At 40.9% G+C, this 23,983-nt stretch overlaps 2 protein-coding genes across 6 annotated transcripts; both read left to right on the forward strand.

The window, feature by feature from the left end:
• The first annotated feature begins 487 nt into the window (after positions 1-487).
• creb1b (cAMP responsive element binding protein 1b) lies at positions 488-10,360 on the forward strand. Of its 5 annotated transcripts, none has more exons than XM_018702708.2 (9): positions 490-838; positions 2,204-2,246; positions 3,152-3,264; positions 3,587-3,733; positions 3,832-3,932; positions 4,192-4,346; positions 5,372-5,557; positions 5,653-5,806; positions 6,303-10,360. In XM_018702708.2, the coding sequence occupies exons 2-9, from the start codon at positions 2,222-2,224 to the stop codon at positions 6,445-6,447; spliced, it is 1,026 nt and encodes a 341-aa protein (XP_018558224.1). In that variant the 5' UTR covers positions 490-838; positions 2,204-2,221; the 3' UTR covers positions 6,448-10,360. The 5 variants fall into 5 exon arrangements, with proteins under 5 accessions (XP_050928449.1, XP_018558224.1, XP_018558227.1 ...); XM_018702707.2 differs by lacking the exon at positions 490-838 and adding an exon at positions 846-945; XM_051072492.1 differs by lacking the exon at positions 2,204-2,246 and having other exon boundaries at positions 488-838; positions 3,059-3,264.
• Positions 10,361-11,821: 1,461 nt separating this feature from the next.
• On the forward strand, positions 11,822-22,997 carry ccnyl1 (cyclin Y-like 1). Its single transcript, XM_018702693.2, has 10 exons — positions 11,822-12,796; positions 14,541-14,615; positions 15,112-15,155; positions 15,994-16,094; positions 16,450-16,485; positions 16,571-16,622; positions 17,275-17,394; positions 18,499-18,665; positions 20,926-21,088; positions 21,449-22,997. The coding sequence occupies exons 1-10, from the start codon at positions 12,634-12,636 to the stop codon at positions 21,563-21,565; spliced, it is 1,038 nt and encodes a 345-aa protein (XP_018558209.1). The 5' UTR covers positions 11,822-12,633; the 3' UTR covers positions 21,566-22,997.
• Positions 22,998-23,983: the final 986 nt, after the last annotated feature.

Consider the following 23,983-nt stretch of genomic DNA (forward strand, 5'->3'; position numbering starts at 1 on the left):
AAAATAAATGAGTAAATACTACAAATATAACATAAAATAACAACAACAGGTTATTTCCATGCTGAAAACTCTGCAGTGCCTTCGACTGAATTTAGCCCATAGTCTATACATGAAATTCACTAAAAACACAATGTATTGTCATAATGCTTCTGTTAGTATTGACAAAAGACAGAGCCGCAATATACAAGTTTATTACTGAAACAAAAACAAAGAAACATTACATTAATGCTATGAAGTGTTTTAGTGTTATCAGTGTATCAGTGGATGGATGGGTGTTTGAGTAATGACTGGAGAGCGTTATAAAGTGTCAAACTAAGAAGGCTGAAGGCAACCAAAGAAAAGTGTGGTGCAATACGATAACATTGAACATTTAAATATTATTCAGCCTTTAAAAGTATCTTAATTTGAAAAGCTGAGACTAACCGGCTTTAACCGCTAATTTATCAATTTAAAATAACAAATCTACTTATGTGATTTCGGTGGACCAGGCGACCCTCTAAATTCTACAAAAGGAACAGCTTTTAAGACCATCGAATTAAGCTAACAGATTATTGTTGTAGTTCTTCTTACATAATTATCAAACTGCTTATTGTAAAATTTTGCCGGGAAGGAGGGGTGTCGTTATGATCCGCTCCTGCTCGGTATGTTTCGTCCGTCTCCGTTCGAACTTCGTTCATTTCCGGTCAGTGTCGCCATCTGCTTTCTCGTCCTTCTCCAATCTCCGTGTTGTTGTTCCCGGTGACGCGGCGGAGGTGTAGCCTGACGCGGGCTCTTACGTGTCGGCCAGAATAAAAGTGGAGCTCCGGAGGCCCAGGAGTGACGAAGGGAGTCTGTATCGGTAAGGACGGAGCGGTGTCCGGGGCTTGGAGAGACGGGACGCGGCCGTAGAAAGTGTCGGTCTGGTCGGGTTCGGCCCGAAGGAAACAAAGAGATCATGGCGCCGCGGTGCGTTTGTAGCAGGATGGAGGGAGGGGAGGCTGCGGCTGTTTGGAGAAACGGAGCCAATGTGTGGCTTTGATAGTGAACCAGGAGGGACAGTTTGTGTGTTAACACATCAGACACCGTGATAGGACTTCAGCGGTGTTAATACGCTCGGCTGTCAAATGATGCTACCGCGGAGAGAGCTTTTTGCGCACAGATTTGCGCTGTTTTCCCGTTAACGGCGCATTGAAACCACCAGCCGCGAAATTCCCATTTATTCGTGTAACTTACTCGACTTAATTCGATGTTTTCCAACTTAAGCGAATTATTTACGAATCTCCAGCTGCTCATATCACCGCTGCCAAGTCGATAATTGTTCTGTTCTCGTTTTTCATTCATTTGGTCTTGACTAGAAATCGGCCATTGCGGGCCGTCGCGTTTGTGTGCGCGTTGAGAACATGAAGTCAGGCCCGAAGATTTAACTTAAATACACCTTGTATTCGTGTTTGCATCAGATTGTGGTCGTTCGTTTATCTCCGGGGATGTGACCGGTGTGCGTTGAGGGGGCGTTGCCCGGCCATGTGTCTCTGCTGTCACACACACACACACACACACACACACACGGCATCCGAGTGATTTTTGAAAAGCAGAGGGAGAAATGTGTAAAGCCAATCATGCGACGGAGGGAAGCTACGCACAGTGTGAGATCACTGAGCTCACAGAACAACACTCAGTCACTGCACGGCCTGAGATCAGCCAGGGATCAAGGCCTTCAAAAAATCCAACTCATGTTAAAGATAAAAGTAAAAAAAATCCATCACTTTTCCTCTTATTCACAAACTAAAGAATAATGCAATTTATCGCTCAAAATGCTCTTATATATAAGAGAGCTCCAGAGGTGTCTTAGATAATAATAGTAATAATGCATTAGTTAAAACTGCAGCTAAGGAAAAATACATTTTAAGCAGTTATTTGCTTTTGAGCATTTGATAGGATGGTAGACTTGTCTGTTTGGTGCTAAATTTTCTTTATTATGTGATAATATGATTATGTAACATAAGGTGGCTTTTCATTACAGACTGCTGCAGCTGTCTAAGTCATGGTTTCTTATAGGTGGAGCAGATGGAGTCTTTCATGTCTTTTTTGGACCTGGCACATGTTCAATATTATTTCTTTTTTTTACTTGGAAAAAGAGAAAACCAAAGATTGATTAGGTTTACCTCATTGTGAGCCAAAGAAAGTGTGTGTATATTGTTGTTTATGTTGTACTAAACTTTGACAGAAGCAGTCAGTGGCAGAGATGGAACTACTCATTCTGAATTCAGGTGTGTGACTACAATAAATACAGTGTGATCAGCCAACAAGGAGTTTTCTCACCTTTCATCTGCCCCTCCGCAGCAGTTCTCTTATATTTTCTCTGATTTTTGTCTCAAGTGCTCCACCACATAGCTGATCAAGAGCAGATGTTATTATCAAGTGCATGTGATCAGGTTTTGTTTTGCACTGTACTGCTTTGATGCAGCATGCAACTTTCAGCTTTTCTTTTACAATAGACTAGAACCAGGAACATTTTTTACTTGCTTAAACAGCAACTAATGTATGGGCATGAGGGGCAGTTCCCATCTTTTGTGGTTAGGGGAGCATTTCCTTAAGGTTAAAAATGAACATTAATGAACCCCCTATGAAGGTTTCATCCAATATCTGCAGTTTATTTTTCCGAAAAGAAACCTGAGGACAGTTATACCTGGTCCTGTGGATGATTAGACACGAAAGTACATTGCATGTCATTTTTCCTGTGCCTCAGAGTTCACAATCCTTCTGCCCCAGAAAACATTTCCTTTCCCTCCACATTATTAGAGCTAATAGAGAGTCCACCTGGATCCACTTACCAGACAGAACCAAAACCAAGGATGATGCAGTGGGACCCCTTCTCACCTGATTACAGTGAACATAATTTAGTCTCTGGTGATTTTATCACCAGAACACTGCATAGTTAAAGTTTCCAGGGATGTTTTCCATTTGTTTTATTTATTATATATGTACACAACCCTATTCTCTACATTTGTAGTGTTTTCTGTCAGTAATTTTGCTTCTGGCTTTTCTTTATATTTCTGTTGTGTTTGGTGGTTTCCTGAAGTCGCAGCACATAAACAGTTTGTGAGCCCGCCGCTACAGATGCTGCAGCCGCAACTCCACAAAAGTTCAGTTTTAACAACTTCTCCGTCCTCAGCTCAGCCAATGAAGATGGAGTCAGCAGCGGAGGCTCAGCAGGGGGCGGAGACTGCTGTGACTGAGACGGAGAACCAGCAGATCACTCCAGCACAGATCGCCACTTTGGCACAGGTAACAGATGACGTTAAGGCTCCCATCCCTACTTCCAGTCTGTACCTTTTGTACCTAGCTCAAACTCTGCAGGGTTGGGCTCATTTTGGTTATAGAAAATGTGTGGATGCTGTGAATCACAGCAAAAGTCATCTGAAGGAACTTTTCGTACTTTTTAGATTATTATAATTAAAGAGAGAGACCCAACAGATCCTGTTGAGGCTCGGGAAGTGCAGCTGGTTTCCAAACAGTTTGAACAATGCCAGCTTTGTATGTCACAACTGTCTGGAAATAGTGCATTTTAAACCACACGTGACAGTTCACGTTGCTTTTGAATTTTCAGGTATCCATGACAACAGGTCACGCCTCCGCAACAGGTCCCACAGTAACGCTGGTCCAGCTTCCCAACGGACAGACAGTTCAGGTCCATGGTGTCATTCAGGCTGCACAGCCCTCTGTTATCCAGTCCCCACAGGTCCAAGCTGTACAGGTAAGACTCCTGTTTTTAGGTGTTTCATGTTCAGCCACAACATAAAGAGCATGAAGTTAAAAGGGTTGTTTGATGTGTTTCTGCTTTGTTTGTTCCAGATCTCCACCATAGCAGAAAGTGAGGATTCACAGGAGTCAGTAGACAGTGTGACTGACTCTCAGAAACGCAGAGAGATTCTGTCACGACGCCCCTCATATAGGTAGCTTGAATATATTGATTATTAATACAATGCTTAACACTAACAAGGGGTCAAAATTTGCATTTAGTTTTCATGTTTTGTTTAGTTTTTTTCACTTGCTTATAGACTATATAATCATCTCTTTTTCATTTCTCACCTCTGCCCTTTGCTTTCTGTAACTAGCAGATTTTTCAAGCTGTGCTTATTGCAGGGCACTGTAAACTACAATGATGCTCTTATAGCAGCAGAGAGTAACTCCCGTGGTTGTTTGTCCCAACAGGAAAATCCTGAATGACCTTTCATCCGACGCTCCAGCCGTCCCTCGTATCGAGGAGGAAAAGGCTGAGGAGGATTCATCTGCTGCGGCTGCCACACCCGCAATTACCACCGTAACCGTCCCCACACCCATCTACCAGACCAGCAGCGGCCAATACAGTAGGTGAACAGTGGGTCTGTATCTGAGGCCACATGTTGATGTGTTTCAGACATCGTAGAGTTGGGGTGGTGAACTCCACCTGTCACACACTGTAAAACAACACATGTTGTGTCACAGTGTCAAACAGTAAAGCATGTTTTTTTTCTACTTAAGTCACCACATGTTAAAATAATGAGGGCTGCCTTTAATCAGATTTTGAAGATGCACTTGTTTAACGTGACACATGGAAAAAATCTGCATCACGTTTACTGTAAAAGTTGATATTAGCAGCGTTGCACACGCCAGTGAAAACAAAGGTAAGCCTATAGAACATTACCACAGTATATGTCATGCTATAAAGGATAGTTTAAAGCCAATTTGATCAACTAACCACTGAGGAAAGTGGAAGATTTTATAGCTGAGGAGTCAGATTTTTTTTTTTTTTTTTTTTTTAAAGTTGATGAAGATCAAGCAAGAGAGAAAAGAGAGTGAATACTGGATATTCATATTCATCAGGTGCATAATAATGTTGCTCTTTGTCTGCTTTACAATGGTAATATGTGAAAGCTGTGTTTCTGTTAGCTTGTTTTGCAGTGGTGTTGCTCGCTAGTAAACAAAAACAGATAAATATGTCTTCAGGCACCTATTAAAAAGCTGTGCTGATGAATCTGGGCAATGTTTCAGGCTGTTCTGCTACTGGCTTTCTGAGAGTGTAATTAGTTTTTTTCACTGAAGTAGCTATTTATTTACTTACAGTTGTCTGAGGCATTCTGTTGAACTGCATGAACAATTCAAGCAGGCTCATCATCAAAATGTGACGTGGTGCATCATGTGTGAACGAGGTATAAGACATTAATGCAGACAGGCACATCTTAACATCAAAATGTTTCTTCATGAAGGAGTGATAAGCAGAGCTGGAGAACACATTGTTTTTTTGACTGCGCTATGGCTTCCTACCCAAAGCACAGAATAAATGTGACCATAATCTGAACAAAGTCGTTTTATAGTTTCTCCTCATCATCCGTCCCTCTCTTCACATATACAGTTGCGATCACACAGGGCGGGGCCATTCAGCTGGCTAATAACGGTACAGATGGAGTCCAGGGCCTTCAAACTCTGACCATGACCAACGCAGCAGCTGCCGCCCAGCCTGGAGCCACCATCCTCCAGTATGCACAGACCAGCGACGGCCAGCAGATACTGGTTCCCAGTAACCAGGTTGTTGTCCAAGGTGAGGGTGGGGATCCATTATCTTTTAATATTTTATTATTATGGACACTTGTAGAAAAAAATTTACATCTGCTTTCTGCCATCTGCACCATTCAGCTGCCTCCGGTGACGTCCAGGCCTATCAGATCAGAGCAGCCCCTGCCAGCACCATCGCCCCCGGGGTGGTCATGGCCTCTTCTCCCGCCCTCCCAACCCAGGGTGCCACTGAGGAAGTGACCCGCAAACGAGAAGTCCGCCTCATGAAGAACAGGTACGAATGGAGGGGGAATCTGTGTCTTTGTGTTTTGATAATGTTAATTTCCATCGGAAATTTCTCAGCATCCACAGCTGCTACCATCTGGAACAGTGACCAGAAATATGTGTCAGTGTACTGTATAAACCAGCCTAAAACATGGAGGCCTGGCGCACGCTCACTGAGCACTTTATTAGGAACACCTGAACACCTAAACTCATACAGATACAGGTCGGGAGCTTGAGTTAATGTTCACATCCATCTATCCATCCTTAATATTAATCTAATATGAATCTTATCTTAGTTTCTCTGTGAGTATAGATCCATTCAGTAAAGGCTAGAAAGAAAAACATTAATAATAAATCAATTAACAGGATTTCCAAGTAGTGTTACTGATTATGAAATTAAATGCTGCTTGGTAATTGAATTTACCTTAATGAAATACACTCCTAAATTCACCCCAAAACCATGAAAACCAAACGAAAACACGAGTTGTGTCTTATCCTTCCCACAGAGAGGCGGCCCGTGAATGTCGCAGGAAGAAGAAGGAGTATGTTAAGTGTCTGGAGAACCGAGTGGCTGTCCTGGAGAACCAAAACAAGACACTAATTGAAGAACTTAAAGCTCTTAAAGACCTTTACTGCCATAAATCTGAGTAGTTCATGTCCTGAACATCAAGCTGGGCCAAGTAGCATTTCAGTTCCTTTCAAATACTTTGACTGTTTGATTCTGCCTGTCTGGCCTTCCAGTTTGCACATGGCTGGCTCTCTCTCTCTCTGACGATGTCGTCCTAATTCAGTTCTGCTCATTCCTTTTCCTCAGTAGGCTGTCAGTATAATACATTTAAAATGGCAAACAGTATAAATACATGATCTAGGTCTGACTATAGATGTTGGCAAAGTGCTAACTGAAAACTTTATAGTCTAAACAGTCTCTAGAATCCTCCGTATTGCCATTAAAACTAAAATCAGCTGCTGACAACAATTAACATGTGGCTTCACACACCTTTGTCAGTGAAGCTGTATCCTTTTGTTGTAGTTTGGCTAATCCTTATAATTCAGCATGCGATTGAACTCATCATGGTCATTGTAGAGATGCTTCACTAGAAAAGATCGACAACAAGGTCCAGTGAGCCCAAGAAAATATTATCCTTAATATTCTTTCAACCACAACCACAACAAAAACACCTCTCTCCATCTAACATGGCTTCTCTAGTCTGGTCAAACAAAAACATGAACTTTCATCCTGCTGGTTCAGATGGTTCACCACTAAGTTTGTCACCACTGCTAACCGCAGATCTCAAGTACATTTTTTAGTTGTATGAAATTTAAACTGTTGTAAGGCTGATATTTCATTGGCCTCATTAGACCTCAGTGGAGCATTTGTTTACCGCTGTTTGTAAGCAATAATCCATGATGAGTTGAGCTGTGTGGGAAACATCACCATTGCTGCTATGGTTCCCTGCAGTTTAATTTATCTTGCACTCTGATTTGGAACAGCAGTTAAAACTGTGGGTGAGAACTACGTTTAAGGTGTCCTGTGGCTTTACAGACGCCTGCCGAACACTCATGAAAGAATATTTTCTGTTGCCACGGTTGCCGCGGTACTGTTACATTCATGGTGCTGAGTTCAGTTTTAAACTCTTGTTTTGGCCACACCTACGACAGGAAGACTCAGCTTGTAAACAGAAATATAAAGATGATTTGCCTTTGATAACAATTGAATCCATTGAAATTGTGATATTAGTTGATGTTTTTGCCTGCTTTATACTGCAGTGTGTTCGAAACATACTCAGTTCTATAAAAGTTAAGACACGGACCTGACCTTTCAGGCGGGCTCAGTCAGGTGCAGTTAAAGGCTTTGAATGAATGCGAATCTCTACTTGATCCACATCCTGACGTGAACCAACTTTTCAACAATGTGGCCACTTGTATCGGGGACTCTACAACTAATTGGGCACAAACAAGTAATTTTTTTTCTATTCGCTCTTAAAGATGCTACCAACTGCCGATAGTGAAGGAAGTGGAAATGTGTATGTCAGCGGACGGTGGATTGAGACAGTCGGGTCTGTTAAAAAGGGACGTATTTTAATGTGACGTCACACTACTCATTTCACTCACACTTGTTTTTTTGCTTCTCCACATAGACGGTTGACAGAGCTGCTATTAAAATAAGATTTTGATAGCGTTGCCCATCATTTCTATTAGCTATAGTAACAATTTAATAACATTACATTAACTCCAGTAGGTCAGCAACACAAGGGGCCATTTTATCTTAACAAAATTAAGATGGTTGTTGCAAACTTCACAGAACTACTTCTAGGTTTGCTTTGGCTCTACTTACTGGGGCTCTGTGCTCAAGTAGTTTTTCAAGGCAACGCCCAGTTTTACTGGACATTCACATGTGTTTGTGGTTTCAATTTGAAGATCCCGGTTGTACTGAAATGCACATTCATTAACACCGGAGACACAGATGTTTTCCAGGCCAAACTTGTCGAGCAGCATCTTGTTGTGCCAAAAGCCAATTATCAGTTTGTTGTCAAAGATGACCACCATGATCAAAATGATCATTTCAACATGTCATTTCATTTTTCACTGTTTTCCAATATTGTGTCTGTTTTGCAATGTCCGTTAAATGGTGGTAAAGTATGGATTACAACAACCTGTGAGATTGCGGAGACGTTTTTTTGAATATGCAGCAGATTGGATTATTCTACAGATGATATAGGCTACAATGAGTTTAACTCTAATGACCCGTGGAAATGTGCATTCTGTTGAAAAGAGATCACTTTTGTTGGACTGTGGTTTTTGAGAAGATACATGTACGTATTTGTCTGTTTATTTTTTTATATTACTGTACATAGACTCTACAGCATGTGTAGAACTCATGTATTTCTGTTTATTTGATATGAAAAATGTTCTTATGGCTTGTATGAAACAACTTTGCATATTTGTAACATACATCAATGTATAATAGAAGATAATGTATGTGTGTATTCATGTAATCCACCAGGCCTACCACCATCATGGCAGCTAAGTGTATGAAAAAAAGGCCTTTGTTGGAGATGTTATATTTTGGAGTGCTGTACTGTTTAGGATTGAAAAGTGTTTTGTTTGTAGAGAAGAGCGAGTCTGTTGAGAGCAGTTGGGGTCAACAACTTATATCAGTTTCTAAATTCACAGTTTTGTTTGTGTGAAGACTGACTCTCAGCCACACGTTTGTTTTTAACTGTAAATGTATTTTTATCTCATAGACCTCGGCAGGAATGGCTCCATCAGTAATCCTTTTTTAATATCTTCCACTTCATCAAATGAAAGCACAAATTTTCTTTCCACTGGAGCCCTTTGTTCTGTTTCTTTTACCATGCTTTGACTGTATTTGTTTTACTACGTAGTTACATGAGATTTTTATTTTTTATTTTTTATCGACATCAGTTCCAGTGGTAAGATTTTCTGATATTAGCTCATTACAACTGGAAACTAACCTGTATCCTCTCTGAGCAAAGATAAAAGCTCTAAGTTCATTCAGTCTCAGTCATGAGCTGAGGCACTAATGGTGGCTATAACAATCAGTGTCCCTTCTAAAAAATGTTGTTTTTTAAATCATCAGTTCATGGTAGCTCTTCGAGTTTTATTTTTCTAGTTTTAAACATTTTCGATATTGCACAGTATGCAGTCTGTCTTTGTAATGTATAGAGGATTAAAGGGTTGAACTGGCTAAAGAAATCACACAGCATCTCAGAAGGCCCTGAATGAATCCACAATAGCGTGTACTGTAGCTGTACATGTCGTCCCTGTTTCACCCCCTCCTTCCTGTCACAGTGTGGTTTAGAGAATTCTGTGTGGAGACGTGAGAAAATGCAGCAGTAAACTTTTTGTAATGCATTTCAGGGGATGAAATGAAGTCTGACGAACCACACTTTGGCCCCTCGCTGATTGTTAAACTTATTTTAGAGGAGAGGAAGCAGCAAATCTGATACTTGTGCCATTACAATACCTGAGTTACTGAGATCAAAACTTTTTAAGTGTATTCAAAGAAAAAACATTTCCACCTGTTGTAATTCACACATCAAGTGCTGGTGCTGAAAAAAAAAAGTAATAATCTTTTTTCTTTTCTTCTGTTGATTTGATATAGTGAGCTCAACTTTGTGATGTGATTACACAATATCTTTCCAACAATACCAACAGTGTTTTCTTTTCTGTGCCAGAATAGTTTTTACCCACGGGCCTCATTTGTGCATGAAACAGATTGATATCCTTGTGTGTAAAAGTATATATAGAGAGAATTTCTAGAACAGTAATAATTACATTTTTTCTAACTTTTAATGTGATGAGTTTGTATATTGCCACTTTTACAAGTTATCAAAGTGATCAAACAACATGCTGTGTATTGTACAGTATCTTGTAGGGACAAGATCACCCAATGATGCATTGCATACTGTTTGTTTCAACGTTGTCACATTATAAAACTATACCAGCTCATTAATTGAAAGTGCTGTTACTCTGACATTACATCACTCTTTTGTAAACACTTGCTATGTCGCAATAAACTGCTCTTGAGGATTGTTATGTATTTAATTGTTGACTAATTCATCATATTTGAACACTCTATTCACGAGCGACCTAGCTGAGCCAAGAAGGGGGCATTTATAAATTACAAAATTTCCAGTTGCTCCGTGTTTTGTTAAGGATAACTGCATGGTTTTTACTGTTCTACTTACAAGCAAAATTTTAGCATCTCATCATTCCAACGAACATAAACGTGAGCGTCCACCAACTACAGCTGCCATGATGTTTTTATTGTGCTCCTAATACTTGTGTTGTTGTTAATAGCCTCATTACTGGTGCAGAGAGAATTCAGTGATGTAGAGAGGAGAAAGAACAGTTACAGTTTAAGTACAGGTGTAAAGTACATTTGTTTAAATACAAGTACAATGGCTCCTTCTTAAAAGCTATAATAAGTAAGTACCATTTTGTAGAGCCAGGTCACATTAATAAACAGAGATTTAATTAAATCCAAACACTAAGACTGTAAAAGCACTCAAATGCAGGTGAAACTTGACTTCAAAATTAAGAAGTTTTACCAGTAAAATACACAAGGTATCCAAAGTAAAATACTTGATATGCAGAATGTCTCCCTGAATGTGTGATGTGTGAGGGTTTTTTTTTTTTATTATTATGGTCTATTACTGATTACATGAATGTGTAAGTAACATTCTGTTGCTTAGTTAAAACTGCAACAATGCATCATTTTTTATAAAGTAGTCATATGTTTTGTAAGTACAATCCTTCTTTGCAAATTAACTAGTAACTACACTTGGTTGGCAGGTAATGTACAATAGAAACACCTGTCCATATACTGCAATACAATTCAACAGCACCGCAAACTGCATCCTCCAAAAATTCTCATATTCATACAGTTGAACCAACATCTCTCTAAAACAGTTTAAATAAAAACTGAACATTATATCTGTCATGAAGGAGGGTTTATTACAAGACTGTTTTGGTAGACTGCATTAGTTTTAGCTAGGAAGTGTACCCTAACTGACAACTGCATGTGTACCTGTCAGATAGAGATAAATGTATTCAAGTAAAAAGTACAAAACACCCCCCTTAAAAAGTAGCAGTAAGACTCTAACTCTTTTTCTTAGCAGTATAAATGTGTGGAAAACATTTGCAGCAGATGGATGAATGCTATCAGGTATTTCTAAATGTTTCATAAGCAAGGAGACGTAAAGAGAAATTTCAAGTATTACAACCATCCCTTGCCTCCGATCTCGCATATTGCATGAATGAGGAGGATGTGTTGATTGACAGGTAGGCAGCGCAATGGTGAACGGGCTTCAGTTCTCACTGTCAAAAAAGGGTGTGGATCGGTGACGATACCAAAATAGCAGCGTTGTAAATACATCTCATCGGTTTAAATCGTCTCCAACAGACAGCTCTTTCAACCAATAGGGGACTTTTTTTTGTCTTTCAGCCAATGGGAGTTAATGGGATTCCTGAGTGGGCGGGGCTAGGGCTTCTCCGTGCCAACGAGTGCCGTTTGTGAGCTCCGGCAACAGATGGCGGCGGTGGCGGGGAGGACATCTAGCTCAAATCTGATGGGGGTATAGGCATCGATGGAGGACTTCGGACCAGCTACCAGAGTTGATTATTTAATGAAGACCCGGGAGGAGGCCTAACCATTTTCACCTCGTTGAGATTTGCTTATCTGTCGTCTTGGATTTTGCTCTTTTTACCTTGGTTCTCTACTTGGAGGCCGCAGAAGCCTCGGGCTAGATTTGTCGATACACCGAGCCGAGTGCGAGAAGACATCTGTGGGACTGTTTGGAAAGTGTGGTAAAAATGTATTTGCCAGAATTTTGCGTTTTGAAATAGTAATGTTTTTATTTTGTGGCGTGGGTTGTGTTTACACGACAGCCAAAAGTGGAATTAATGTGGAGTAGTAGAAAGTTAAGTAGTTAGCTAGCTTCCAATGCTAGTTAGCTTCCTAGCAGCGAAACTCTTGCTTGTTGAATGAATGAATGAATGAATGAATCCGCGACCACTTGCATTTAACTAGCAGCTGCTTGTTGATATTACAAGAGCACATCAAATATTTCACAAGGCGACACCCATTTTTCTCAACAGGGTGAGCCGGATAGTATATACCCACAAATGGACAGGAATGCGATTCCTGGGAGTTGGACAGCGGCGATTTAGCACACAAAGATAGTGTTGTGTTAATACTGCCCGTAGCCTGGTAATGTTTATGAGGCTGGGGGAGGCAGACTTTAGCTAGCTACAAATATTTGCACTACTCGGACTTGGCTGTAACAGTGTGAAGCTTGCACTCGGTTTGGAATGGGGAACACGGTGTCATGCTGCGTCTCTCCCGAGTCGAGCCCCAAACTACCTTCGAGACAACCGGCAGAGCGGCTGGAGGAGTTCCAGACCAGCACCGAAGTCAGCGATGACAACACCGTGCCCTACCTGCAGCATATCAGCGACAGAGAGGTCCCTGATGGTAGGTGTCTACCTGATACCCGGCACACCTGTGATGATTAGACAGCCGAAACTTGATTTTCCCTCAGTGTATTTGTTTTGTTTGTTTACAGGGAGGTTCTCGCCTTATTACAGTCACTGTTATAATGAACAAGGAACTTCATGTGACTCCCAAGCACACACGTTAAATTTATCCACCACCCACACCCAGCTCCACACACAAGTTCATTCTTTAACGTAACAATACACAACCATTTTTACATCCTGTCTTTCACATCTTCTGGGAAAATGCAGCCACAGACGCCCTCTCCAACTATTGCCAAGTTGCCAGACTTGTTTATTGCCGTCCCGCTGCCAGCAGCGCACTGGTGGTGATGATGACATTGTTGGCACCCTTTAGCTGGGCACTGCATCATATCGATCACACTGGCATCATATTACCAAGTCAGACATTAACAATGAAAACAAACCACTCATCTTCTTGGCGCCACATTAACCACTCAGAAATTGGCAATAAAAACAAGCCCTTCATCATTATTGGCAATTCTTCCACCTAGCTCACTTTTATTTTCATGGCTTAGGGAAGTGGGGATGGGAGATGAATAAAGTACAAATGGAGCGAGATTGTTATTATTATTAAACATTATTATTTTAACAAGCTTATGTACCTGCAAACAAACAGCATTTTGCAATGTGCTTTTCAGTGACATTAAGGTCACATCACTGTGCGCACAGAGAGAGAGCGCAAGTGTAAACTTCATGCTGTGATACAGGCCCCCGACTGATCAGGAGAGCATCTCACATGCAGACCTGAGCTCAGCCCTCATGTCGCCACTGCACATTGACTCCCAGGCATGCACAGTGTTCATTCCATTCATGTTGTTGTGGAATTCATCAGCGTGTGAGTGCAGTCTGGTGAGACCAGCTGTTGGCAGGGTGAGGGTCAGACCCAGTCCAGCAGTCCTATCTACATTCCTCGTGTCTCCACTTGCTGTCCTCACTTCACAAATGCTGCCATCACCTAATCCCCTGTCTTTTATGTAATGTGCTGTCTGAACGGATTTGGATGAAGAACACAATTCTCCAAGTCAGGCTTGTGTATGAACCAGTGCTCTCTTTGAGTTTCTGTTGCTTATACTTACATCTCAAATAAATAAAACCCTTCCATGGGCTGTTTGTAGTGTAGTCTTTTTTACCAACCTTATTAATGTGAGTTTTATGCACCTTTGTAATGCTATAAAGTCTTGACATGATACTTGATCGCTCAATGTTTTTTGGGGACAAGAGACTTACTTCAATTACATTTGAAATGAAACAGTTGTTAAGAGTTGTTGCGGCAAAAAGTGAATAATTGTGGAACAGGGGCCTTGTTTTATACGCAATCTACTAGTCAATCCACAAGTTACCATGTATTTGTCTCTAGTTTTGTTTGTTGCCAGATCTTTCAGTCAGCCTTCAGCCCACAGACATAATCAGACAATATTTTCCTGTGATTCTCTCGGATCTGTTCTGCAGCCACTTTCACTTCCTGTTTGTCTCAGAACTATTTGTTGATTAATCGGTTTACGCTTAAAACTTGGGATTCATGTTACAGTATTTCCTCATGTTGGATGCAGAATTACAGTGTGCTCTCACCAGTATGTCTGATGTGTCAGCTAATGACTTCCTGATCTCTCTGATCCCTTTACTCAATCCCAGATGAGGTGCCTTTGTTGACAGATTGCTAGTTTAATGCACTCACATGCGCTTTTGTTTTGTTTTCCCAGAGCTGGCCTTGGAGTCGAACCCATCGGACCATGCCCGAGCGAGCACCATCTTCCTTAGCAAGTCTCAGACAGATGGTGAGAAATCCTAACATGACACACACACACACACACACACACTCAGCAGTGAGTCACATCTGAAACACGTGATACAGGATTAGATATTGTGGTATATTTTCAGGGACTTTGGTGTTAGTTCTGAACTATACGTTTTGCTATTCGTGCAAGTGTCTTATTTTTAACCGAGGGCCTGTTTTAATAGTTGTGGCAATCCTAGAAATTGTTCATCATTTGCTCCATTGTGGAGCTTGATGGAGTTGGGAGTGCATCACACACCCACTGGAGCCACAGGCATCTCTAACAGTCAAGTTAATAAGTGATTAACACAAGTCTTTTTTTTATATTCAAGGCTGCTATAGACTTCAGTTGACTGCAAGCAAATCACCAAAATGTTTCAGTTGTAATACTACATGTAATGCACACTTCTTTAAAAGATGCAGTGAACAGTAGTTTGTACTGAACACTGATTTCTGCTCCTAACTTGGCTTTGTTGAACTTTTTTTTTCTTTCACAGTACGAGACAAGAGGAAAAGCAACCATATAAATCATATCAGTCATGTAAGTGTCAAAAATCAACTAAATCAACTGATTTAACAGTGTGGTCCAAAAGTCTGAGACATGTTATACAGGATTGCCCAAACTGGTCTCAGACTTTTGGACTCCACTGTATTTGTCTTTACTGATCTGAGGATGAGTATACACTTTTGATTGGCCAAGACAGGTTTTTGAAGGCAGTTAGTCTCATGACTCAATCGATTCCCTGATGGTAGATACGTTGTGGTTGTATTTGAAAGCTTTACATTTGGCCATTTTGTACCAAAAATCCAGGATGTTACATATTCAGTGTTAATCCAGTAAGTTTTGCAACAAAAGCTGTTCGGTAATTCCCAGTAATTAGAATATTTTTCTTTGTTTTGCGTTTTTACCAAAATAATCACAAAAATATCACATCTTATATGACAAGTGATGGCATAGTGACAGCATAAATCTGCTGAGAGTGAAGGTAGTTTTTGCCTCCAACATTTCGTTTTATACTCCAGTGACCAAGGGTTGCAATTAAAGCATGTGTCCTCACAATTTTTACTTGATGGAGACCTGATTTAGTTTTTAATTTTAAGCAACTCATTAATCTCATCAACACTTGTCATCATTTTCTGGCCATTCTTTGTGGTGTTCTTCTTGCTCTGGCACACAACGGATGACATCCTCCTATTTTTAACCCGGTCTACAAAGCTCTGATTGTCTTTGTTCAAACTGTGGAAACACCTGTCAATGAGCATAACGTCGATACCTTTTAATTATCTATTCAAACATCTGGAACCAGTCGAAAGAAACACAGCCATTTAAACTTCCTGTCCCAAGTAGTTTGTTGATTGTGCGATTTCAATGTCTCAAGGTATCTCCTGGTCCACTGTCAAAGAAATACAGCTCCTGTTCCACAATCTTCATAGACGACAGCACCGTCAGCCAGCCAAACCTCAAAAGCACAATCAAATGGTGAGAGAATTTCACACATACACTCAAAAACACAGTGCTGTGTTGTCAAAAAGTCTCTCCTTTCACATGAGGAAATCCTGTTGCATCACAGCATGGTAATCCTACAGTAATACTAAATGGATGCGTGACTAAAACAGATGTTCTTACGCCCAATTTAGCACATATTTTAGTGAATCTGGATAATCACATTTCATCAGGATTATCTCTTGTGTGTTTTTAATGAAGCCTCCTTGCTGAATCTGTGCAAATGTGTATAAGCTCCGACACACAGGCACAGTATACTATTCTCTTGTTGGGATTGTTTTCATTGAAATCAACACTTTGTCTTTTCCCTCATTTCACTCTCCGTCTCCAGTGTCACATTAGCAATATACTACCACATCAAAAACAGGTAAGTTTACATCCTTAATTTGATCTTTATTATGTAATATGTATCACTTTATATTGTGTTAACAAATGTGTTGTTTGTTGTTTAGGGATTCAGACAGGTCACTGGACATCTTTGATGAGAAGTTGCACCCCTTATCAGTGAGTATGTTGAAATTCAGTATCAGTGACTTTTGCCAGTCACCTGCCAATCAGTGAAGCAGAGTCATTCCTTTAAGCCTTTAAGATTTGATTCATCAAATCATTTGTCTGTTACTTAGTCCATCTGTCCATCCAGTCAGTCAGCCTGAGCAGTCTTGCTGCAGGGTTTCTTTTTTTTGTCCTTACTTTCATCCATGTAAAACGTAGCAGTGTCGTAATACAGAACTTGAGTCTGTGATTCAGCAGCGTATTTGGCCTCAGGGGCCATCCATATCACTGTGATAAACAGCTAAAGAAGAAAGCTGAAGAGCGGCGGTCAGTAATGAATCATTAAAACAGGATGTGAGTCACCTGGCCTTTTGAAAAAAAAAAAGAAAAAGAAAAAATAGTCCTGTCTCATCCTCATTGGTTTCCATTTTAGTTGTAGACTCGTGATAAAGAGGCATGAGTGGTGTCTCATTCAACAGTGAAGTAGCCACATAGCTAACCTCACAGCTTTTATTTTTGAGGGCTTTTCCAAACTGAAGATGACAGTGAAATTATATATCACAGGGGCATTATTATTATTATTACATTATTCTTGCTTCCCTCCATTGTGTGTGTGCGTGTGTGCCTATGCGTGCGTGCGTGCGTGTGTGTTCATCCCATACAGAGAGAGCCAGTGCCAGATGACTACTCCCGTTTAGACCCAGAACACAAACTGATCTACCGCTTTGTCAGGACGCTCTTCAGTGCTGCACAGCTCACAGCAGAATGTGCCATCGTTACACTTGTAAGTGATGGTCTCTCTAATTCTCTGGTACTTTTTGACATAAAATGAGCCCAGTTTTATTAGCGCTATGTGTTGGTACAAATGTAAACCACTTTTAAATATGCTCTTTTCTTTAATGTCTTGGAAATTCATGCCATTGCCCTGAAATTTAACAAGACATTACTGAAATTAGGTTTAGTAAAGATATTGTTCAGTCCTTTGTTTGTGTAGTTAAATACTGTGATATTGGATTGACTGGTCACCAGGGGGCAGTAATGTCACACCCCAGAGAACACATGTGATACATGGCAGTTGAGTGCCTATGTGATAATCAGATAACACAGGCGTATATCAGAGTAGGGCCACAAAATATTATTACAATGGGCTTTTTTTTTTTTCATATTGGTCAATGTCAATAGTTATTAATATGTATGTATGTATGTGTATATATATATATTCCACAAAACTCCACAGGGTAACTTTTAGTTTTAAATTCAAAAGGTATTTTCAGTTTATGATTTAATCCTATATATCCAAAATAAAGGTCTGCTTTGATTTTAAACTGTCATTTATTTATTATTATTATTATTTGACTTGATTCTCTCAGAGCGTTATACTACATTTATTGGCAGTTGCACGTTGGTACACACTCAAAATTGTGACTAGTAAAATGACAATAAGTGCTGTATAGTCTAGTTTCTATCAAAGACAAAAAGAATGACATGAGTGACCGTCTCGTGGGTTTGAGCTAATTTACCACAAGAGGCTTGCTTGCTTGGCTGCTGGTGCTGTCAGTTTGGGAGGGGAAACTTTGACTTTCTGTAGACCTGGTGGGACTGTAACGTTACCTTTTCAAATGTTGGAAAAGGTTTTTTTTTTGCCTCTCCTGTCTTCACTAACTCAGGTCGCTAACATATCTTACAAAACAGTTTTACTAGATCCCACATAGCTGTAATTCTGTGACATATGTATTGCCCCTAAAATTAGATATGGGTTGACTTGCTGGCAACATAATACTTGGACTTTGCCATAGTCCAGTGTTAACCTGGCAGGGAATTAATAAGTTATCTGGGATTCAACTGCCAAAACCTTGTCCATTCTGAATGAACTTTCTTCTTCATCTAGGTGTACCTGGAACGCCTGTTGACCTACGCTGAGCTGGATATCTGCCCTGCCAACTGGAAGCGCATCGTTCTGGGAGCCATCTTGCTGGCCTCCAAAGTCTGGGATGACCAGGCTGTGTGGAATGTCGACTACTGCCAGATCCTTAAGGACATCACTGTGGAGGACATGTGAGTTGATTTGAAAATGGATGGGTGGAGAATGATTGACATGGAAATAGAATCGCTGGTTTCAGCTGTGTCTGTGGACAAGGGGGGGGGGGGGGGCAAGTTGAAAAAGCCAAAGAGGTGTTAAAGAGCAGCAGCCTCCCTCTCTCTCCTGTTTACGTTGAAAACGACGGGGTGTCCTGCTGATTGTACCATAGGAATATGATATGCAGTGGTGCACACTGTCTGATTCTAACAAAACTGAGAGCCGTGTCTTTATTCTTACCAACGTATCAAGTGTCCTCATTCTCATTAACAGAATCTGTGGTCTCTAGTCAAACAGTCAAGAGCGACAAATTTGCACCTGCACTTGTGCTGATGATGTAGTGCTGTTGGCGTCACTGGACCATACACTCCAGCGCTCACAGCAGTGTTTTACAACAGAGTGTGAGCGGATCCTGCAGAGAGGGCAGACCGTTGCAATCACCGTCTCAATATGGCTGCCATGAGTATTTGTATCTCAGAGCTCCAGATACTTAAGATCCATAAAAAGGAGATTCCTAACAAATACAACAGGGTTTTGACACCACATACCCCCCACCCAACAAAAGAAGTTTAACAACAAAGATGCACTTAAAGCAGACAGAAGTGCTGGGATAGATGGAAGCTGTAGCATGTTTGCTGTTGCTCTGTGTGTAAGAGGACACGGGCTGCACTTGGAGCACCTAGGCTTTTCCTACAATTGCTTTTCTTCTGTGTGTGTGAGTGTGTGAGAGAGAAAGAGGTTGAAAGTGCCTCCTTGTTTTTTGTAATTTGGAAAGGTCTGTGCTCTGCCCCCATGTGTGTTCTCTGTCCATGAGCAACCCTCATCTCTCTCTGACTCTCTCTTTCCTCTCATATACGTCTGACCTGCTCTCTCTCTCTGCGCTGTTTTCATTGCTGTCATTGAAGTGTCTTTGTGAGCCTGGTCGCGTTTGGATGGAGGGATGGGAAGAAGAGTAGAGAGAGAAATGGAGGGGAGGGTCTCAAGTGCTCTCACTGCTTCTACATAATGGCCTAGGCTCTCGCCCACTCCATTAGTTGCCCTGGGAGACCAGACATCACACACACACTCACGCACCACCTTTGCTGACCAACAAAGCATCCTGGATGCTGTCTCCTTGACGACCACCTCCCTTAGCTTTTCTCATGGCTGTGATGATGAAGGGGAAGGATGTTGGAGGTTGTAGTCTGGAAAGCTGTGATGCTCCAGCTGGGTGCTGGCAGAGACATTGGATTACCTGCAAGTCTGTGTGTGTGTGTGTGTGTGTGTGTGTGTGTGTGTGTGTGTGTGTGTGTGTGAAAAGAGATTTGATTTCACCTCCATGAGCACCATCCATGTTAAATTTATGGTTAATACACTGAATAACAATTAACAAATGAGGTTAAAACCACTGTTGAAAATGTATACATTAAATAGAGGTAGATTCTTCTTCTACATTGAATAGCTGTCAAGAGTTCACCATGTCCCTTTATATCAAAGCTGTGAGGTCTGATCACAAACGCAGTCAACGCCGTCCACCCGTGACATGATTTCAGTTTTAATTTATTAAATTTTAATTGGAATTACTACATTAATTACTACTTTTTGACAGTTGTTTTATTAAGTATTGACTATTTGCAGCAGCGTTTCTTTTAAAAATCTCTAAGAAGTTGCTTAATTTTTTTTTTTAACAATTAAGCAGAAAAACCCAGGATTGTTAAAATAATTGTCACAATTAAAACTGAAACCAAGAGATTTATTTTACAGCCTTTGGAGCGCCTCTTGTCTCTCTGAATAACAGGGTGTAGCTGTAGATGCGGTTCAGTTGAGCTTGAAGGTTGGACATGGTTTGCTGAGATTTGAATTTTGGAGCTTGCTTGGGCAATGCACCACCTGAGAAAAGGACTTAAGCGGTCTCCTCCAACCATTAACATATTTGTGGGTTTCTTAATTTTATTTGTCTGAATCGAAATATTGTGTGAGGAGATATGTGGAAACAGTCTTTCAATCTAACCCTTTTTCTTACTAAATTATTATGGCGACTGGATTCAATTGCAGGCTCCTGCTAGTAATGCAGGGACTGGGTGAAACTGTTCATTCTTGTCATTGCAAGATTACAAAATGTTATAAAGTTATATATATTGCTTAATAGGGTGCTGGCCATCTGTGTATTTTTATGATTGTTTACCTGAACCCTCATGCATCTATTCACTCTGTCCATGACACCCCTCTCTCTCCTCCACCCACCTTCCCCCCCTGTAGGAATGAGATGGAGCGTCACTTCCTGGAGCTCCTCCAGTTTAATATCAACGTGCCAGCCAGTGTCTATGCCAAGTACTACTTTGATCTACGGCAACTGGCTGATGACAACAACCTCAGCTTCCCCCTGGAGCCTCTCAACAACCAGCGCGCCCAGAAACTAGAGGTGAGCTGCCCTCCTCAGACCCTGACCAGTCATTTCTGGTCTTTTAAGGTGGTTTCATTATAATCTGTGTTATTTACCTCTCTGCTCTCTTGTTGTACTGCCTCTGACCTCAGATCAGAAGCTGTCTTGGTGAAGCTGGTGGCTACTTCAGGTTCCCAAGTGAAAAGAAAATGTCTGTTTATTTTAGCAAGTGTTGTCCAGTGGGTGAATTTGAGTCTGTGGGTTTATGCTGTTTGAAAAGGGCAAATTGAACCACCAGGTCACGTTTAAAGGCATTTCTTGATTCTTGAGTTGAAACACCTCTGGTTACATTATAAAGTATTTACTTTTTCAATAACTGTGTTTGTGTGTTTTTCCCAGGCCATTTCAAGACTATGTGAGGACAAGTATAAGGACCTGAGCCGAGCGGCGATGAGGCGATCCTTTAGCGCGGACAACCTGATAGGTATACGACGCTCCAATGCTGTGCTCTCATAGGCCAGACTGCTGCCACCTGCCCTCTGATTTCCAAAGCCCAGCTAACCCACAGCCAGCCCCGGACAAACATGGCCACCTCACGGGGTCGACACAGCCACATCAGGCAGGATTCAGGCTTGAAATGCGTAACAGCTGTAGAGCTGCATGATTATGAAAACTAAAACTTCACCATTCAACCATTGATTTTTCTACAAATCCCTTATTTATTTCTTGAATGTCCCCTGATTTCCACAGGACTGGCTCTGATGCAGTCGATCTTTAAAGGTGTAGTCCTGAGTCAAAAAAATGTTTTTTAATTATTCCATATCGGCTTAAAGGATGAGACTGGTGTTTATTTTATCATTTACCAAATCCCATGAAAAGACCAGAACCTACCATACGTTAGCCCGTCTGTATACACCTTGACTTCCCTACATGTCTGTGGCAACTCAGGGGTAACAAATATACCCACTGTTGTTGTAGTGTTTATCCAGCGTTACTCAACCAGGAGGAAACATTTCTACATTTGTTGGGGGACTATTTAAAATCATTGATCAATACACATTTGTTGTTGTCGAGAGTATCTCTGGAGGCAGAAAGGGGTAGTGTTAGAACATATCACCCAGTTCAGCAGTGTGGCCTGTTGGTGTGTTTTTAATAGTTTAATTACAGTTGAGCTGTATGGCACAGAGGAATAAGATCTCGTGCTTTGGCTACACACACAGTCCTCCTTCCATCAGTTTATTGCTGGTTTTGGTCTTTTCCTGGGAAGAAGAGAAATATAGAATATCACCAGGCACACAACAAATGCAAAATGCTCTTTCTTGTAAATTAGAATTAATACCAAAAGTTACTTTTGAGGGTGTAAATCAAACTTGTTTACTGTTCATACTAGTGGTGTTGCATTCTGTTTGAGTAAATGATCTACCCATTTGGATTTAGCATACAGCATGTCTCAGATGAGAAGTATTAAACTATAAATATTCTACAGGAGTTGGCTGAAGCACACACACCTTCAGTCAGCTGTTGCCTGTTGTGTTTGTGTGTCAGGGTATCAGGAGTGCCAATCTGGGATCAGTTTCACTTTTCAGATACACTACAGTTGGTCAAATGGGACAAAGTGGCTTGATAAAGCAGTGAAGTTGACACAATGACATAATGTCGGTTAAAATCCTACCCTCCTGACCCCTGCATCAAAGAGCCGGTCGGCAGATTACCAAGAACCCCCCACCCCCACCCCCCACCCCCGCTTGTCCCAGGCCCCGACCAGAGCTTTGAACGAACTACATAGATACTGAGGGGAAATAAGAGACTGATGGATACTCCCCTCCTTTTTGCTTACTATGTAGGCCACTAGCTGTGAAATTTGTCTTGTTTTTAATTGAAAAAAAGGAGAAAAAAAAAACATTTGCAGATGGAGTATTTTAAATAAACACTAATCATGTAACAAAGATGTGTCGTGGTAATTGCAAATTGTGTTGTATGTATGACCTGTGACTTTCAGAACTAAATTTAGTGTGACAGTTGTGTAGGGCATCTTCCTTCAACTAGACCGAGTGACCAGATCGGGAGCCTCACCAGCTCGGGTGAACTGTTCCTCAGACAAAATGTAAGTGTTTGTTTAATGATGGCTATCTTCTGTTTATCATTTTGAAATGGAAGAAAGAAACCAGAGAATCCCACACTGCTGATGATGTTTTGGTCAGCTGACAGCCATATAGCCAACTCTCCAGTGACTTTCTTATCATCCAAACACACCTTACAGCACAGGTCACTTCCAGGTGTAGCTACATGAATGTGTCCTGAGCCAGTAGCTTAGTTTTGTAACATTGGAGAAAGTCCTCCTCCTGCCGTAGTTGCTGTTTTTCCCATGTTGGATAAATACAAATTATGACCATAAAACTCTTTAAAAACTGTTGTTTTTTGCAGAGACAACATTAATTTGTCAACTATCAGAGATTGCACCAGACTTCAGGCATATGGCGTAAGTCAATGAGTGCCACTTAATAATGAAAGTAGTGGATTTTTAAATGATAATTTGTAATGCAGTTCTGAAATGACCAAAAACAGCAACTAGCATCTTGTTACATTCAGTTCTAGGATTGATCTCCCCTCCCTCAAAATGACTATATCACAATAAGAGCTGATAATGCAATATAAAGTTACAAATGCTTTGATAGAAGAGTTTGTTGCCCACTTGTCCTCTGCTGTTTTCACTTGACATGTCAGTGATGATTAAACTAGAATTTACCGCTCATCATAGAGTAAACCATAGATATTAATGAATGAGTGAATGACTGCCGTGTTGCACTGTATTCTGGTCTATGAGGCTACTGTCAGACAGGGGTTTAAAGATGGAGGATGGTGCTACAAGCTGATGACCACCAGTGTGACTTCACGTGCCCAGAAAGCAGCAACATGCTTGAGGAGAACAGGAAC

The sequence above is a fragment of the Lates calcarifer genome, linkage group LG1 (genome assembly GCF_001640805.2).
Source record: "Lates calcarifer isolate ASB-BC8 linkage group LG1, TLL_Latcal_v3, whole genome shotgun sequence".
NCBI classification, from domain to species: domain Eukaryota; kingdom Metazoa; phylum Chordata; class Actinopteri; family Centropomidae; genus Lates; species Lates calcarifer.

Bases quoted from the DNA above. Each gene is read 5' to 3' on its own strand.
- ccnyl1 (XM_018702693.2), top strand. From the start codon at position 12,634: ATGGGGAACACGGTGTCATGCTGCGTCTCTCCCGAGTCGAGCCCCAAA. The intron at 16,095-16,449 runs GTGAGAGAATTT...CTCCGTCTCCAG, and splicing joins CTCAAAAGCACAATCAAATG to TGTCACATTAGCAATATACT. The intron at 17,395-18,498 runs GTAAGTGATGGT...TTCTTCATCTAG, and splicing joins AATGTGCCATCGTTACACTT to GTGTACCTGGAACGCCTGTT.
- creb1b (XM_051072492.1), top strand. From the start codon at position 3,097: ATGCTGCAGCCGCAACTCCACAAAAGTTCAGTTTTAACAACTTCTCCG. The intron at 3,265-3,586 runs GTAACAGATGAC...TTGAATTTTCAG, and splicing joins AGATCGCCACTTTGGCACAG to GTATCCATGACAACAGGTCA. The intron at 5,558-5,652 runs GTGAGGGTGGGG...TGCACCATTCAG, and splicing joins TAACCAGGTTGTTGTCCAAG to CTGCCTCCGGTGACGTCCAG.